Genomic DNA, 19,463 nt, shown 5'->3' on the forward strand with positions numbered 1-19,463 from the left:
TCTTCAGGGCGAAGAAGGGCTTCCCAGTAGTTAGGGTTGCTCAGGAACCAACTCGACACAGTGATGTTCTCATCAGAGGACTAAGGACAACCCAACGGGAGTTTAAAGACTCAGGCATTCTTGTTTCTGGAAGGAATTTCGTCTTTTTTTACACAATAATACTAGAATACTTATAGGTCTATGTAAATTAACTCAAAGAAACTTTAAAAATTATACTTAAAATTAGCAAAGGAAATCTATCACTATGAAAAAATAACATTTTACTTTTCTACTTACCAAAGTGACAAATTTACACTATAAGAAACTTTTCATATATAATAATCCAAAGTAAGAACACAACTATAGTCAATAGTGATAATAAAATCAACATACAATGAATAATAACACTATTATTTACAGAGTGCATTAAAACTTCTCAAACTGCTTTTCCACCTGTTTGCCATCTAATCTGAAGGCAGCTCTACGGTAGCCCGGGCAGCCCGCATCAGTCCCATCTCACTGTCTTCTTGAGGCTAAGAGGGGAAAACGGCTTTTCTCGGAATTCAAGCTGGTCCGGACTGTGAAGCGTGAACCCAGAGCTCAGCCCCCTGGGTAGTGCCCTTTCTCTCTCTCTTTCACCACGCGCCCAGTGGGGTCTTAGTTCCCTCACCGGAAACTGAACCCAGGCCCACGGCAGGGCAAGTGCCAAGTCTTAACCATGGACCTGCAGGGAACTCCCCATTCTTTCTTTAGTAACTCTGCGCTCCCTTCAATGAATAAAACGTTTTCATTGTACAAGGGTTAGAATTCAGACAGATAAATCATCTTCCTAATTACATAATGTATCAATATTAACAAGAAACTTTAACTTATGTTTGAAATGAATTTAAAAAAAAGAAAAGAAAGAACTCAAATGACTAAGAAACATTTCTTTTACTTCCCTTAATACTAAGCTGAGAAAACAGAAGGCTAACTGAATCAGTTAAGTGGAATACTGTTTTCTTGACCGACCATTAAATATTTCACACGTAACTACTCAACACCAAAATGTAGACACACTCCGTTAAATGGGGCTCTAGCAATATTAGACCTCTCCTCTTCATAAGCTTCAAGCACACAAGCTGAGTGCCCTTCTCAGAGGTATACTTAGCAGGTGCAGCCATTACTTTGGGTGTGCTTCCTTTAATAAACTTTTTGATTGAAGACAGCAGGCCGGTCTCAGTCTTCGGCGGCTTCTCCCCTCCTGAAGGCAGGCTGTCGTCAACTTCCGAGTGTTTCCTCTTGGCTCTGGCAGTGCGCTGCGTTTGGATTTGATTTGATTGCTGAGAAGCTTTCCGTGTTCTCAGCCTCATCTTTTATGGGTGTCACATGTAAAACTATAAAAGAAAAATAATACAGGTTATTAAAATTAAGCCTAGCGTACCCAAAGGTGCCCCGTTTACCTAGGTTTGTGGAATCTTAGTTTCCCTGATGGGGATCAAAACCAGGCCCTCAGCAGTGACAGTGCAGAGTCCTAACCTCTAGACCCCCAGCGAATTCCCAAGAAACTAACTTTTTAATTGAAAGGCATAGCGCTTTGAATTTTATTACATTCTTCCAAATAGCCTTCCCACAGCTTCTGAGACACTAACCCTGTGATCTAACAGGACGCGCACGTTCCTTTCAGAATGCTACATCGCCTCCAACCTTGCTGACATCACCATTCATTTAATCACTCATTCAACAAGTATTTATTGGCCAAGTAAGTACCTGGTAAAACGAGCGAGAGAAGGTTTTTACCCTCTGGAGATCACAGTGTAGTGGAAAACACCCTTAAGTCATTGAATGAATTAGTTCCAAGAACACAATTCTAATAATTGACAGGTACACAAGTGTGACGAGACTGAGTCCATCATTTTACAGGATTTGATCTCACCATATGTAACGACCCTTTAGACACCAAACTCATCTGGCTCAAGCTGCCCGAGTAGAAGGATGGTGCTCATCTTCTGCAAGAGCACCAAAACTCCAACTGGCCGCTGAGCCACCAAGGGCAGGAGGGCGCTGGAGCCCACAGAAATGGACGGCCCGCACCCAAAGGCAGAGACGGCGCCTCAGCGAGACGGTGGGAGGGGCACAGCCGCAGTGAGATCAAGCCCCACGCCCACCGGCTGGCGGCCCACAAACCGGAGCATGACGCCAGAGAAGCTCCCCCACTGTCGCACAGGTCGGGAACCCCGCGCCAGGCTCCCCAAGCCTGGGGGTCCGACAGAGGGACTGGGAATCCCCGGGGAACCTGGCCTTGCAGGCCAGCGGGATTTGTTTACAGGACTTCCACAGACTAGGGGAGACAGAAACTGCAGTCTTAGAGGGCATAAACACTCTCGCGCACACCAAGACCCAGAGGAAAGGAGCAGTGAACCCATAGGAGGCTGAGCAGAGACACCAACTGGCGTTGGAGAGCCTCCTGTGGGGGTGGGGGTCGGCAGGGGCTCAGCACAGAGAGGGGGTGCTGGTGGCTGCAGGTGGGGCAGGCCCCCTCAGCGTAAACCCTCTTGGAAGTCTCTCTTAGAAGTCGCCATTGACCCTACCACGGAGCCTGTAGAACCCAGGGCCAAACGACTACCAGGGAGGGAGTGGAACCTCACCCATCAGCAGAGAACTGGGTTAAAGTTTTACTGAGCAAGGCCCTGCCCACCAGAGCAAGACCCAGTTTTTCCCACTACCAGTTCCTACCTCTGCACCTCCTCCATCAGAAGAAGTAAGAACCACAGTCCCACAGTGGCTCAAACAGAAACCACATTATCGAAAATTAATTAGGAAGAAAAAGCAGAAAGTTATGTCCCATATGAAGGGACAAGATAAAACCCCAGAAAAAAAAACAACTAAATGAAGTAGAGATAAGCAACTTTCCAGAAAAAGAATTCAGAATCATCATAGTGAAGATGATCCAGGATCCTGGGAAAACCAAAGACCCGCGAGAACTAAAGAGCCGAGGCGCACAGTGCACTGAAGAGACAGATGACCGAGGCAGGACAGACAGATGACCTGCAGGACGGGACAGCGGACGCCACTGTCACGAAACGTAACACAGAAAAGAATGGAGAGAAAGGGAGACAGCCTAACAGACCTCTAGAACAACGCGGAACACAACACCATTCACGTTACAGGGGTCCCAGAAGGAGAGGACAGAGAGAGAGGACCTGAGAAAACACCTGCAGAGACACTGACTAAAAACTTCCCTGACTTGGGAAAGGAAACAGTCAACCAAGTTCAGGAAGCACAGAGAGTCCCAGGCAGGATAGACCCAAGAAGAGACACACCAAGACGCATAGTAAGCAAACTGACACACGTTAAAGACAGAGAGAAAATATTAAAAGTAACAATGGAAAAATGACAAGTAACACAAGGGAACTCCCATCAGGCTATCAGCCGATTTCTCACCAGAAGCTCTACAAGCCAGAAGGGAACGGCATGATACATGTAAAGCAACGAAAGGGAAGAACCCACAGCCAAGAACGCTCTACCTAGCAAGACTCCGATTTGATGTGGAGAAACCAAAAGCTTTCCAGCCAAGCAAAAGCTAAGAGAATTCAAATTCAGCACCACCAAACCACCTTTACAGCAAATGCTAAAGGAACTTCTCTAGACAGGAAACAGGAGAACGAAAAGACCCAGCTACAGAAAATAAACCCAAAACAATTAAGAAAATGGTAACAGGATCAAATGACCAACCAAACGACAGAGGCTGGCCGGGCAGATGAAAACACATGCACGCATGCTCTTCCACTTACCACGCCGCTCTGCTTGACACCCCTCACTGTTTGCGATTATTCTACACTGCTAATCATGTTCCCATGACGGCTTGCAGCTGTACTTCCTTCTTATTTTTTGTCAGGCTGTTGGTTCTGAAAACTGACAAGTGCCCTTCCCTACTGCGACCAGGCAGCCCTTGCTCAGGTACGGCCACTGCATCGCGACTGGCCAACAGGACTGCAGAGCTCTGCGCCACACAGACCACTCACGACGCGATAGGGACGCCTGCAGCCACTTTTAAAATCCAGACGCATATCAGAATTATCTTGACATTTTTTGAAAAACACAAATGTTCAAGTATCGATTTTTTATCCAGGGCTCCAGACATGTTTCTAACGAGCAGTCATATTTAAAAGCAGCTGGACTACATGACGGTCTCCTGTCCAGCTTGCTTCCCTTTCCCTATTTCATGTTCAGTGTTCCCATTTCACTTAAGTTCATGTTTTCCAATTTTTCCATCTTTTTTTTACGTTCTTTCTCAACCTTTATCAAGCGTAGTAGAAAAGCTTTGTACAGATATATATAAATAATATATACAACACACGTATTTTAGAAACTTACCAATTCTCGCGTAACTACAGCCTTTATGGCGTTCTGGCTCCACTTGTCTGACTCAGTCTGAGCAGAATGCTAAGCCTCTAGCCTAGAGAGCAGGCATGCGCCAAGCAGCAGAGGTTTATTGTGCAGCACAGGGGGCCACAGTCAGCACCTCGCGAGGAGGAGTGAGAGCCGCTCAGTCGTGTCCGACTCTTTGCGACCCAATGGACTATACAGTCCACGGAAGTCTCCAGGCCAGGATACTGGAGGGGGTACCCGTTCCCTTCTCCATGGGATCTTCCCGACCCAGAGACTGAACCCAGGTCTCCTGCACTGCAGGCGGATTCTTTACCAGCTGATCCACAAGGGAAGCCCAAGGAGTGGGTAGCCTATCCCTTCTCCAGCAGATCTTCCTGACCCAGGAACTGAGCCATCAGGAAGCCAACCTTTCAAAATCTCAGGTTATCTCTATTTGCACTTGCATTTCCTAGCCCCTTTCAGTGGTTTTCAGATGGCTACCACTGTTTCAGCATCAAACCCAAAGGGAAAACATCCAGACACAGCATTATCCAACAGAACTTTCTGCAATGATGGAAATACTCTGTGTCTGCACTGTCCCATACGGCAGCCACTAGACCCGGGTGAAAACCAAGCACTTAACCTGTAACTAGCATGACTGAGGAACTGAATTTTTAATTTCACTTAATTTTTATTAATTTTTTTAAATTAATTTAATTTTAAATAGCCACCTGTGCTTAGTGGCTATCATATTAGAGACTGCATGTCTAGAGGACGAATCTTAGAATAACCTATAATGGAAAATAATTTCAAAATAATATATATGTATATGTATAACTGAATCACCTAGCTGTGTACCTGAAACTCTAAATCTACTGCGACTCAGAAAAATATATAAAGGAAAAAGTTCTCATCAGAAAGAAAATAGGAAGGCATCAATCTGAACTCTCTCATTTTACTGATGAGAAAATTAATGACGGGCAACGTTGTCCCAAGACTCAGTAGTTGAGAACATTCCCTGAATTAGAATCTGTTAGAGATGACTGAGAATAGAATGGAAACTACTACACCAAGAATTAAGAGATGTTACTTCTAATCCTACTTCAACCATCACTAAACTATAGCCCCTTAACTATTTTTTCCCCTGTATAATGAATACATTCATCTTGATGCTCAAAATGAAAATGGACTTAGAAAAGGCTGTAAAGTACAGAGGACATGCAACTACCCACAGCAGTGAGTGCAGTCCCAGAGAGGTCCGACCCGTCAGGCACGCTGAACTCCTGAAGGTGCAGAAATTCTTGGCAAAGAGTAAGGTCTTACAGACAAATCAGGAAGCTGAAGAAGCGATGTCTTTAATAGCCCAACACAACGTCCGCAGGGAAGCGTCAGGGCGCCTCCCTTTCCTAGCATACAGGAAGTGCGCACAGGCGCACACGCAGGATCCATTCCAACCGAAAGCCAGACGCGAAGGCTTCACCGGAGAGCGCGGCACTGCCTTTCCGGACGGCCACTGGCTTTTCATCACCGAACGGGGCTCAGTTTCTGAGCTGCCATCCGCAAATGAAATAAATGTTGCGTTTTTCCCTGAAGAGTCGATGTGAACTTCTACAGGGATTTACTCAAGGCATGTATTACTTAAAAACTCTATGCACAGTGTACAAACTTTGTTTTAATTTCTTTGTTCTTCAGCATATCACTCCCTAGAAAAGGAAAATTCCCATATAGCAAATGCATAGGGGAATTTTCCATAAAGAAAGTTGTTTGTATTTAAATTTTTTTTTAATATTTTCAAAAATATCTACGAATGAACCTATCTTAAATTGAGAATCGTTCCTTTAAAACGAAACTCAGACGTCACTGCCGGCCACCATGCTCTCTTGGTTCTGTACCCTCTCTGGCACCGTACAGCAAAGGCAGCCTAAGCCGACGTGGAAATGAATGGATACAGCTGTGTACAAAGCAAACGAACCAGTGTTTAGAAGCAGCCAGTCAGTCCACGGGCAGCAGTCTGCAGACAGTCGCTAAGTGACTTTGTAACAGAATTAGACTATCCTAAATTTTTCAGTAACAATGCTTCATGCCAGATGGAAACGGGAATAATATATTTAAAATAAAATAATCAAGGGAAGAACATACAAACCAAAGGTTTTATATCCAACAAAAATAACTCGCAAAAATAACAGCTCTGGACAAACTATTACTGAAATGTAAGAATTCGGTGGGTACTGTGCTCAGGGAATCTCTCCTGAAAACTTAAATGAGCACTTCAGAAAACCAAATTGACTGCAGGTATTCCTTTAGAACCAATGGTGACTGTCACACATGAAGCACCCAGCTACGGACAGCCATCGAGCGCATGACAGCCATATCCTCTGACAACGGACATGCAGCTTCACTCGGCCATTTAGAGCGAGGCAGAGACTTCCCGGTGGGCAGGACTCCACGCTTCCACTGCCAGGGGCACCGAAGCGATGCCCCTGGTAGGGAAAGCAGGCTCCCACATGCCACCCGGCACGGCCAAGGAAGCAAGAAAGGGAGTAGGGAAGGGTGGGGAGAGCACTGCCAAAAAAAGAATTATACACTGTTTCGGTAACCATGCATATTATCTTCAAACCTTCCAGTACTGGTACTGCTCCTGAGACTGCTGTGAGATTAGTTGGTTGGTATTTCGGTTTCTAAGCCCACGTCTGTCATCTACCAGGCTCCTGAGAGGCAAGGCACAGCATGGAGCAAAGCAACAGGGACGCAGGACGGAGACCAGGACGCAGCCCCTCAGAGCCTGACCACGGCCAGCGAGGATGCCAACAGACCCTGCCCTCAAAAACCAGCAGTGCCCCTGGACAGACGACAAAGGCCACCTCATCAGCTCAGCTCAGTCGCTCAGTCGGGTCCGACCCTCTGCGACCACGTGGACCACAGCACGCCAGGCCTCCCTGTCCATCACCAACTCCCACAATTCACTCAAACTCATGTCCATTGAGTCGGTGATGCCATCCAACCATCTCATCCTCTGTCATCCTCTTTTCCTCCTGCCTTCAATCTTTCCCAGCATCAGGGTCTTTTCCAATGAGTCAGTTCTTTGCATCAGGTGGCCAAAGTATTGGAGTTTTAGCTTCAACATTCAATTCCAATGAACACCCAGGACTGATCTCCTTCAGAATGGACTGGCTGGATCTCCTTGCAGTCCAAGGGACTCTCAAGAGTCTTCTCCAACACTACAGTTTAAAAGCATCAATTCTTTGGTGCTCAGCTTTCTTCACAGTCCAACTCTCACATCCATACATAACCACAGGAAAAACCATAGCCTTGACTAGACGGAACTTTGTTGGCAAAGTAATGTCTCTGCTTTTGAATATGCTGTCCAGGTTGGTCATGATTTTCCTTCCAAGGAGTAACCGTCTTTTAATTTCATGGCTGCAGTCACCATCTGCAGTGATTCTGGAGCCAAGAAAAAAATAAAGTCTGACACTGTTTCCACTGTCTCCCCATCTATTTCCCATGAAGTGATGGAACCAGATGCCATGATCTTCATTTTCTGAATGTTGAGCTTTAAGCCAACTTTCTCACTCTCCTCTTTCACCTTCATCAAGAGGCTCTTTAGGTCTTCTCACTTTCTGCCATAAGGGTGGTGTCATCTGCATATCTGAGCTTATTGAGATTTCTCCCGGCAATCTTGATTCAAGCTTCTTCCAGCCCAGCGTTTCTCATGATGTATTCTGCATAGAAGTTAAATAAGCAGGGTAACAATATACAGCCTTGACGTACTCCTTTTCCTACTTGGAACCAGTCTGTTGTTCCATGTCCAGTTCTAACTGGTGCTTCCTGACCTGCATACAGATTTCTCAAGAGGCAGGTCAGGTGGTCTGGTATTCCCATCTCTTTCAGAATTTTCCACAGTTTATTGTGATCCACATAGTCAAAGGCTTTGGCATAGTCAATAAAGCAGAAATAGATGTTTTCCTGGAACTCTCTTGCTTTTTCCATGATCCAGCGGATGTTGGCAATTTGATCTCTGGTTCCTCTGCCTTTTCTAAAACCAGCTTGAACATAAGGGAGTTCACAGTTCATATATTGCTGAAGTCTGGCTTGGAGAATTTTGAGCATCACTTTACTAGCGTGTGAGATGAGTGCAATTGTGCGGTAGTTTGAGCATTCTTTGGCATTGCCTTTCTTTGGGATTGGAATGAAAACTGACCTTTTCCAGTCCTGTGGCCACTGCTGAGTTTTCCAAATTTGCTGGCATATAGAGTGCAGCACTTTCACAGCATCATCTTTCAGGATTTGAAACAGCTCAACTGGAATTCCATCACCTCCTCTAGCTTTGTTCGTAGTGATGCTTCCTAAGGCTCACTTGACTTCACATTCCAGGATGTCTGGCTCTAGGTGAGTGATCACACCATCGTGATTATCTTGGTCATGAACATCTTTTTTGTACAGTTCTTCTGTGTATTCTTGCCACCTCTTCTTAATATCTTCTGCCTCCGTTAGGTCCATACCATTTCTGTCCTTTATCGAGCCCATCTTTGCATGAAATGTTCCCTTGGTATCTCTAACTTGCTTGAGGAGATCTCTAGTCTTTCCCATTCTGTTGTTTTCCTCTATTTCTTTGCGTTGATCGCTGAGGAAGGCTTTCTTATCTCTCCTTGCTATTCTTTGGAACTCTGCATTCAGATGAGCGCATCCTTCCTTTTCTCTTTTGCTTTTCGCTTCTCTTCTTTTCACAGCTATTTGTAAGGCCTCCTCAGAGAGCCATTTGGGTTTTGCATTTCTTTGCCCTTGATCCCTGTGTCTCCTGTACAATGTCACAAACCTCCGTCCATAGTTCATCAGACACTCTTGTCTATCAGATCTAGTCCCTTAAATCCATTTCTCACTTCCACTGTATAATCATAAAGGATCTGATCCAGGTCATACCTGAACGGTCTAGTGGTTTTCCCTACTTTTCTTCAATTAAAGCCTGAATTTGGCAATAAGGAGTTCATGATCTGAGCCACAGTCAGCTCCCGGTCTTCTTTTTGCTGACTGTATAGAGCTTCTCCATCTTTGGCTTCAAAGAATATAATCAGTCTGATTTCGGTGTTGACCATCTGGTGATGTCCATGTGTAGAGTCTTCTCTTGTGTTGTTGGAAGAGGGTGTTTGCTATGACCAGTGCATTCTCTTGGCAAAACTCTATTAGCCTTTGCCCTGCTTCATTCCGCATTCCAAGGCCAAATTTGCCTGTTACTCCAGGTGTTTCTTGATTTCCTACCTTTGCATTCCAGTCCCCTATAATGAAACAGACATCTTTTTTTGGGTGTTAGTTCTAGAAGGTCTTGTAGGTCTTCATAAAACCGTTCAACTTCAGCTTCTTCATCATTACTGCCAGGGCATAGACTTGGATTATCGTGATATTGAATGGTTTGCCTTGGAAACGAACAGACATCATTCTGTCGTTTTTGAGATTGTATCCAAGTACTGTATTTCGGACTCTTCTGTTGATTATGATGGCTACTCCATGCCTTCTAAGGGATTCTTTCACACAGCAGTAGACCTGGGGAGTTCATCTTTCACTGTGCTTTCTTTTCGCCTTTTCACACTGTTCATGTCATATCACACGGTTCATACCATATCAGCACTATGGAAATCAACCAAAGGCAAACAACAATCTGAGCGTGCTTAAGAAAACGTTCAGCTGTTAGCAAAAACACTGAAGCATCTGAAAACAAACAAAACACTGAGAGCCTGCATCATTCTTGTTCGGGGCTGCTCCGTTGTACACCCATCTGCAGGCACCCAGGTCTGGCAGGCTGAGATGGCTGGCAGCTCTGAGGCTACCATAAAAACGGGCTCACACGATTGAGAGCAGCTGGACAATGACCACATTCTGGGGCATCACCAGTGTAAGTGACAACCCTGGTCTACGTGACAATTTCTGTGGCAGAACTAGGAGGGCCGAGACTTCCCCATCCCTGAGCTCTGGGGCTGTTGGGACAACATTCCTGGCGGAGGCAGCACACACACAGCAGCAACTACAGAGGCACAAGCTCCCACACTCTCCCGGCCAACTCTGCAGCTGTATCTAAGAACACAGGAGACTCAACGTGAACCAGCGGGAAACAGGAGCTGGGAGAGACCTGCAAAAGGCCTGCACTTTGAATGTGCGCCCCACACGAACCCACAGGTAAGAAACAGCAGCACTGCTGCGCAAGAAGTCTAGGCGTGGCGTTCGTTCAGTCATTAGCTGAGCACAAGGCAATGCAGACACCAGGGTGTGCCCTAGCAAAGCTCCAAAATTAAAACAAAATTAAAGAAACAAAACAAAACAAATAACACGACAACAAACTAAGCAAGTCATCGGCAGCTATATCCTGAAGGCAGGCGGAGCCCACAGATTTTGCCTCTGCGAATTCCGAAACAACCAACCCTCAGGGAAAAAATTCTGAATCCAGAGTGGCTATATGTTATCTAAGGGACTGGTTTTCAACAAAAAATTATGAGACGTGCAACAAAACAGGAAAAATATGGCCCAAACTTGGGGGGGGGGGGAGGGGGAAGCTGTGAATATGTATCATATGCCAGGCTCACAACAATGCAAGGAGACGAATGGATTGCTCTTTAGTGTATGAAAGACAAAATTCACCCTTGGTCCCTTACTAGTTCAAAATAGCCTCCTTTTCAACTGGACATATTTTTTATCTAAAACATATGTTGTCAGAAGTCTTTAAAAGCACAAAAATACGAAAAGAACTCACATAATTCCTCAGTCCAGAGATGACTGAAATCTGGCTATGCATTACTGATTGTTTAAAACATATAAATATTTCAATCAATAGTTAAGAGTTATACTACAGTTATGACCTGACCTGTTTCTTCCCCTTTTATACTATTGCTCAGTAGCTCAGCAGTGTACAACTCTTTGCAACCCCATGGATTGCAGCCCACCAGGCTCCTCTGTCCATGGAATTTTCCAGACAAGAATACTGGAGTGGGTTGCCATTTCCTCCTCCATTTTATTCTGTTAACTCCCTATTAATATTCTCTGAAAAATCTGAAAACATAATTTTTAATGGCCACATAATATTCCAACATTCAGATAAATGTTCTACAATTTATATGGCCACTGACCTGTCAGAAAATTAAACTGTTCGTAATTACGCACTAATATCACTTCAAATGTAATAACCTTATATACAAATTTCAGTCCAAATATCTGATTCTTAATTTCTTAGAAGGGAATTCATTAGGTCTAAAATTGTTAACATTTGGTAGTACCTCTAGAAATACTAGACTTCCCTGGTGGCGCAGATGGTAAAGCATCTGCCTACAACTGGGGAGACCCGGGTTTGATCCCTGGGTCGGGAAGATGCCCTGGAGAAGGGAATGGCAACCCATTCCAGTACTCTTGCCTGGAAAATATAACAAAGTATTTTTTGGAAAGATGGTTTCAACCAGCAGGATACAAATAATCTGATTAAATAAACATCAGAATTTATTTTTAATTTTCAAAATTTTGGCTAATTCAAAGTAAAAATTATTTTAAATTATAATCATAACTAACAAAACTAAACATTTTAATTCTGTTCATAGGTTACTAACAGTTCACATTTTTTAAAATGCCTATGGAGGCCCTTTTCTCTTTTTTTCCTTGAGAATCTGAAATACTAGGGTTGAAAAGAACTTTGGTTCAACTGTCCCAACCAGAGCAGAAACCTCTAAGGTAGCACTCCTGTCTAAAGGTGATCTAGAATCTGCTAGAATGCTGAGAGAGACAGAGTTTACTGCACAATAATGCAAATATTAAGAAATATTAAATGAACTCTAAACAAAAAATCATTTTTAAACTGAGCAAATCCTGCAAATATGCACTGTCACTCCCCTCATTTAATAAATGTCTAAGAATTTAACTCTAGCAACTTGGTTAGCCATAATTTTCCCTGTTTTAAACACAAAGTTTAAAAATTATATAATCTTTTTCAGTTTGCCAATTAAGGCCTAATTTTGAGGAGTTTAGATATTTGCAATATTTTCCCCCAACTCCCCAAAATAACAGAACCATATTTAATACTTTAAAATAAAGGTTTAAATGTCAATGCTTATCTGAATACAGAAACATAATCCAACCAAATATTACACACAACCAAAGCACTATGTAAAAACTTCTGTGTTGGTTTTCTGGTAGATTGACTTCGGAAGACCCAACCGTCAATTTTCCAAACATAAAGTAACTGCTTCAGCTACAGAAAAGGTTAAAGTGATATATAATGAATAGCTGTCCTTTAAAAAGTAGTACTCATTATTTCCATTTCACTTTTTTCATTATTTCCATTTTATGAGAGAAAGGAAATAAGATGGAGACAATGGCAAAAGTGTGTTACTCTCCAGATAATTTCAGTAAAAATAACCAGCAATGTAAAAATAGTCTACCATTAACAAAAATTTTAATTAATTAGAAAATTATCAAAATTTTCAATTTTCTCTATCCTGTTTTGTTTGTTACTTCTGCTCTTTTCTCATAGTTATCCACAATGGGTGATTTTACTGCAAACAAAGGGTTGAGCAGGTTAAGAGAAAGAGGGGTTCTGGGCAAAGACAAGGGAAACTACAGACGAGGTGCTGACCGCCAGACAGTTTTGGGGGAATCTGCGTTTAGGTTAAAAAAAAAGTAAACTAGGGCCAGTTAAGAAGTTAGCTCTTTCTTTTGTGCCAGTTTAGCTAGTTGGAACCCTTTCCTTTGGTTCAAACCAAAGAGAAGGCAAGGGAGTTATCCCGAGCATCTCGAGGGCAAAGAAGTCGTGCAGTTACGAACCACAGCTTCCAGCAAAGAGAGCTCCTCTGACTAGCAACTGGAGTTTTACCTAAAGATTCATTTTTAGGCATTAATAGGGTTCTGCCTACGGAAAGGAAAAAGCTGGGGGAAATGCCACTACCAGTAAGACAAAAACTACAGGATTAAACTTTTCTTGAAGACAGAGAGCTGAGGACGCAGGCCAACGAAACAAAGATAAAAGACGAGACAAGCCCTTTCTAGGAGACGGGATGTAAGCACTGGCTTACCTGTGGCAGAGCAAGCAGAGAGACAGTGGTGTCATCAAAGCAGGTAAACAGAATTCATCTCGACTGGTAACACAGACTACTGAACGCGAAGTGTAGGCTAGCACTCCCGGGAGCAGCAGGCGCACAGGAGCCCAGACCTGCCGACAGGCCCTCCGCCACAGACCACCGCCGGCGCTCACCGCGTGGGCACGCGAGGCTGGAGAGAGCGGAGGCCTGGAGTGGCCGGGGCGCCCCACCAGGCCCTCCTTCTCTAAGCACAAACCCTGGAGGGCAGGGGCCGTGCCCCAGAGCGCCAGTCCAGACATCACCAGGATGGGGCAGAGCGCAAGCAAAGCCCTCTACTGACGCCTCTGCACGACTGCGGGGGCAGGCCTTGGGGCCCGGATCTCAGACCACCTAAGGCAGGTTCTTCCACACAAGATGTGTAAAGATGCAAGGCCCAGCCTGGCACACCGCGGCAACAGCACTGAAAGCCCCCGGCTCTGACGCCAGACGTGCAGAGCTTATCCAGGACTGAGACTGGACGAGGACAACGGGCTCCCGGACCCCAGCACATGGGAGGCGCGGACTGCACTGACCTCTGGGGAAGGGCAGGGGCGCCTCGATTCCAGAGAGCCACAGGCACGCAGGGAAAGCAGGGCTCTGGGAGTCAACCGGGAAAGCTGAGGAGCACTTTCTCATACCTCCACTTCCAGCCTAAGCACAAAGTAACACTAGAGCAATCTGAAGCCCACCATGCACTTGAGGCATCCTATGAAACAACAAAGCCAAAACTGAGCATAATGAGACCCCCTAGACTACGCCACAGGATATGCCATTTATCAGGTATAAACACTAGTCAGTCTTTACTGTCCTATTTATAATATTCAGAATTCATTAAAATACTGTAAAACACACACTCAAAAAGAAGAAAATACCACCCACTGTCAAAAAGCAACAGAAAATCAATGAAGTTAAAAACAGAAAACTCAGTAAAACCAAAAGTTGGTTTGTTTTTTTTAAAATCAATAAATTGATAAACCTATAGCAAGAATGGGGGAAAAAAGAGAGAACACACAAATTATCAATACTGAGAATAGTTTAGTGAACACTACTATTCATCTTGCAGCCGTTAACAGAAAAATAATATACTACAACTTTATGCCACACATTGAACAATTTAGACGAAACGCTCAAACCTCTAAAAAAAAAAAAAGAAAAAGTACCACCAAAGCTCACAGGTAACCTGATCAACCCATATTTTAAAAAACTGAAATTGCAGAGAAAGTCTCAAACCTAAAAAATTCCAGACCTAGACGGCTCTGACAGGCTGGGACCCAGGACCCTTTCGCTGTAGTACTCCAAAGCTTGCATCTGGACAAACCTATCTTCCAGCAACAAAATTACAAAGAAACAGTATGGGACTAAAAATAACTGTCTGCATGAGCAGTTGGGGCAAATTCTGGACAAAAGATACAAAGAGACCAAAAAACCCCCAACAGCCACTTTTGAAGAGCCTCGAACAAGAGCAGGGAGTCGGGCAAAGGCAAGGCACTAAACATGCCCTCTGCGCCCAACACCACCTGAGGAAGGGGTGGGCAGACCTCCTAGCCACCTCTCTGGCCCTGGACACACCCCTGCACTCACCCCATACAAGGAACAAGTCCGCTTCCCCACAGCACGCAAGCGGACAGGGGAACCTGTTTCTTGGTCTCACCCCCATCCCTTGCAGCAGGGCCCCAGTAAAGCCTTGCCTGAGTTTCTTATTTGGCCTCTGGCCAATTTCTATCAATTGGGGAAGGTTAAGAATTCTGGTTGACTTCAAGTTCACTCAAGAATTCTACCAAAAAATTTAAAAAAAAACACAAACAAAAACCCAAACAAACCAATTCCCCCACACTAACCCCAGCAAAACCCAAATCTAAACAAAACTGGTCCAGAGAAGAGAAGGGAACACTTTCCAACTTATTTTAAGAGGCCAACATTTCCTCATCAAAACCAAAGACCATCCATATTAATTGGGCCAAGTACTGCCAGAAATTACCTACATAATATCTGCAATAGTCTAACTTCATTACTTACACTTTAAAAAGTTTACACATACATATATAGCCTGGTTTTGGTAATTCTACCATTTACATTACAAATTAACCATCCTCTTAAGTTCTTTAGAGTTCCATTACTAGGTAAGCTCTCTATTATCAGCAATAATGAAATAATACAAGTAAAGACTGGAAAATAAGCTGTTGTTCAGGGGTAAGTCGTGCCCAACTCTGCATGGACTGCAACACACCAGGCTTCCCTGTCCTTCATCACATCCCGGAGCTTGCTCAAACTCGTGTCCGCTGTGTCGACGATGCCACGCCACCATCTCATCCTCTGTCGTCCCCTTCTCCTCCTGCCCTCAGCCTTTCTCAGCGTCAGGGTCTTTTCTAACGAGCCAGCTCTTAGCATCAGCTGGCCAAAGTATTGCAGTTTCAGCATCAGTACTTTCAACGAATATTCCAGGTTGAGTTCCTTTAGGATTGACTGGTTGATTTCCTTGCTGTCCAGGGGACTCTCAAAAGTCTTCTCCAGCATCACAATTCGAAAGCAACAATTCTTCGGCGCTCAGCTTTCTTTATGGTCCAACTCTCAAATCTGTATATGACTACTGGGAAAACCATAGCTTTGACTATACGGACCTTTTTTGGCAAAGTGATATGCTGTCTAGGTTTGTCACAGCTTTCCTTCTAAAGAGCGCGTCTTATAATTCCATGGCCGCAGTCACCATCCACAGTGATTCTGGAGCCCAAGAAAGTAAAGTCTGTCACTGCTTCCATGTTTTCTCCATCTATTTGCCATGAAGTGATGGGACTGGAAGCCATGATCTTATTTTTTTGTATGTTGAGTTTCAAGCCAGCTTTTTCACTCTCCTCTTTCAGCCTCATCACGAGGCTCTTTAGTTCCATTTCACTTTCTGCCATTAGAGTGGTATCTGCATATCTGAGGTTTAAGATATTTCTCCCAGTAATCTTGATCCCAGCTTGTGTTTCATCCAGCCCGGAATTTTGTATGATGTACTCTGTATACAAGTTAAATAAACAGGGTGACAATATACAGTCTTGTCATACTCCTTTCCCAATTTTGAACTTGCCTGTTGTTCTATGTCTGATTCTAGGTGTTACTTCTTGACCTGCATATAGGTTTCTCAGAAGACAGACAAGGTGGTCTGGTATTCCCATCTCTTTTAAGAATATTTCACAGTCTGTTGTGATCCACGCAGTCAAAAGTTTTAGCATAGTCAATGAAGCAGAAGTAGATGTTTTTCTAGAATTCTCTTGCTTTCTCTATGACCCAACAAATGTTGGCAATTTGATTTCTGGTTCCTCTGCCTTTTCTAAATCCAGCTTGTACATCTGGAAGTTCTTGGTTCACATAGTGCTGAAGCCTAGCTTGAAGGATTTTGAGCACTACCTCGCTAGTATGTGAAATGAATGCAATTCTACAATAATTTGAACATTCTTTGGCACTGCCTTTCTTTGGGATTGAAACGAAAACTTGACCTTTTCCAATCCCGTGGCCACTGCTGAGTTTCCCAAATCTGCTTGCATGCTGAATGCAGCACTTTAACAGCGTTATCTCGCAGGGTTTTTAGACGAGCAGGTCAGGGAAATACACCGCCACTGGAACAGACACAATCTAAGCAGATTCTGTCACAGAACAAGCACAGCAAGGGGTGGAGCAGCATTCCAAGCTCAAGAATTCATGGCACTAGAAGGAAAAGTATAGAGCAGAAAACATTTCCACTTTTTCAACATTTGAACCAGATCTCATTTCAGGAATAAAAAAGCTGACTGTTCAACAATCTAAACCGAGGCAATTAAGTCTGCTTTCCAAGTCTCTGCAGTCTTTGGGGGTGGGGGTGGGGGCGCTTCCAAATCGCATCATTAATTCCTTGTCTTCCAGCTTCTCTATCACCTTTAAAATTTCAGACTCTCATCCAAGAGCTTTCTCAAAACTTCCACTCTGCACCTCCAATTCAACTTACCCAAAGCTGAACTCACCTTTCCCATCTCACCCCGATTCCTTTTGTATTTTTGCTACTCTCTTCTTTCTGTTTTTTCTGCCGCACTGTGTGACATGTGAGATCAAACCCACACCCCCTGCATTGGGAACACGGTCTTTACCACTGGACCGCCGGGGAAGGCCCCCTACTCTGTTCTTGATCACAAGTCACCTGCCTGACCATCAAGCCAGAAGTCACCCTAACACCTCATCATTCGTCCCTCCCTTGTCCCCTACAGTCAGTCACCAAATCCTGATGATCCTACCTCTAAAATGTTTCTGTCTGTCCGCTGTAAATCCATCTTCTGCACTCCACAAACCTGCCTGCTCCTGCCACCACCTCCCTTCGAAACAGAAACGAAACCCTAGCAACACACGCAGAGCCCTCCGAGATGGGCCTCTCCGAGTCTCTCCGCCGCTGCCCGCTGCCTCCCCCTTTCCAGTCCAGCAAGAGCAGCTTCCTGCCCACGCTGCGACGCCCCGCTTCTCCTTCTCTCCTTGCTTCACATTCCTTCCTTTCCACTGACTCTTATCCTCATCACTTACAGCTCAGCCCAAGTATCACACACCCAGCAAGTAACCACCCCCACAGGCCCATGCCTGGATAAACCTGCGACTCTCTCTCCACAGCTCTTAAAAAATCGTATTAAAATAATCTGTTTATACATCTTTAACTGCACTAGATTGTAAGAGTGCTGAAGGCAGAGATCTTATAACTCCAACAAGCTGGCAAACATAATAGCGCAATCTTTGCTGAACTGAATCGTAATTTTTTTTCATTTCCCTCAAAGAGGCTACAGAATGGAGGAAAAAACTGTATCACCAAAACACAAAATCCTCACTGCAATAATCAATTCTTGCTCACAAAAAGAGGTCTACAAATAAAACTAAAAATATTCCTTCCTCATAAGATTTCCTTCCTCTTCACAAAATCCCTGACCCCAAGCAATACTGGATGCCAACAATTATGGCTGCAATTAGTCTTGTGGGAACAAGATTACAATAATGATATGAGCATAATCTCAATTGATAATTTGCTACAGAGGTCTTAACTACACAAATTTCTATCAACAACAAAACAGGATATTGTAGTCGAAGGATTCTTAACAAATTATCTAACGCTAACCGAATGCGCATTCTTTCAAACAAATTTTTGCTGAATAAAAGAAAAGGGAAACAAAAGTGGGCCAAAAGATATAAAAAGAAAACTATTACAGTGACCACAAATCAAATTTTAAAGGCAACAGTTTGGGTTTCCCCATAAAATACACGTATATGTAAGCTATAAACTGGCTATATAAAGAAACTATAATTGCAAAGTTCTGGAGTAGGCTCCTGAGTGAGTTACTAGAGGAATAGCCCCTGGACTGGGAGGCATCAGTCCTGAATCTACCACGTTAGCTGTAACACTGATTAGACATTGATTAAGACCTGCATTCTAGCAATCATTTCATTTCCTCAACAGCAAAAGAGGTTATTGGACACCATAGCTATGCATTTTACTACATGTAAATTTTACCTTAAAAAAGATGTCAAAACAGGAGATGAGTCAATAATTAATCTGAGCTGTTTTCATTCTACTATCACATACAACTCATCTAGAAGCACCCTAATTAAGACAAACATTTACTACATGTTAGAAGTCTTCAGATGGTTCATCATAGGGAAGCAAAGACTAGATGACCCCTTTGGTACCCTCTAGTTCTAAATTTCCGTAAGTTTGTTAATTTACGCTCTATTACACATAGCAGCACTACTCAGCTTACACCTGAGAAAGAAAATGCTAAAAAAAAAATCACTGCCTTAGTTACACCCCATGACAAAAACATCCGTGTGTGTTTTCACTGTCTCTTCCAGTTGTATCATCTGAAATTAACAGGTTCAGACACTACAACTGTCCACTTTTACTCTCCACTACCTTCCCAAGCCCTTCATTGAAAGATTCCACAGAAGGAAGAGATTTCTTGGTCTCTCCCACTTATCATCCAACGAAAGTCAAAAGTCAACCAGACCAGGAAGATTAAGCAGAGGAGTATTCCATGAGTCATCAGCTTCAGGACAGGGAGACTC

The 19,463-nt window shown here is 43.8% G+C and overlaps 1 protein-coding gene across 2 annotated transcripts in view; it reads right to left on the bottom strand.

Annotated features, from left to right (window-relative positions):
• Positions 1–19,463, bottom strand: part of CTDSPL2 (CTD small phosphatase like 2) — an 82,309-nt gene that overhangs the window by 56,048 nt on the left and 6,798 nt on the right. For both annotated transcript variants that reach the window (XM_018053825.1, XM_018053824.1), the window contains exon 2: positions 1,146–1,355. In XM_018053825.1, coding sequence (XP_017909314.1) covers positions 1,146–1,331 — 186 coding nt within the window. In that variant the 5' untranslated portion in view covers positions 1,332–1,355. The remainder of the gene's footprint in view (positions 1–1,145; positions 1,356–19,463) is intronic.

The sequence above is a fragment of the Capra hircus genome, chromosome 10 (genome assembly GCF_001704415.2).
Source record: "Capra hircus breed San Clemente chromosome 10, ASM170441v1, whole genome shotgun sequence".
NCBI classification, from domain to species: domain Eukaryota; kingdom Metazoa; phylum Chordata; class Mammalia; order Artiodactyla; family Bovidae; genus Capra; species Capra hircus.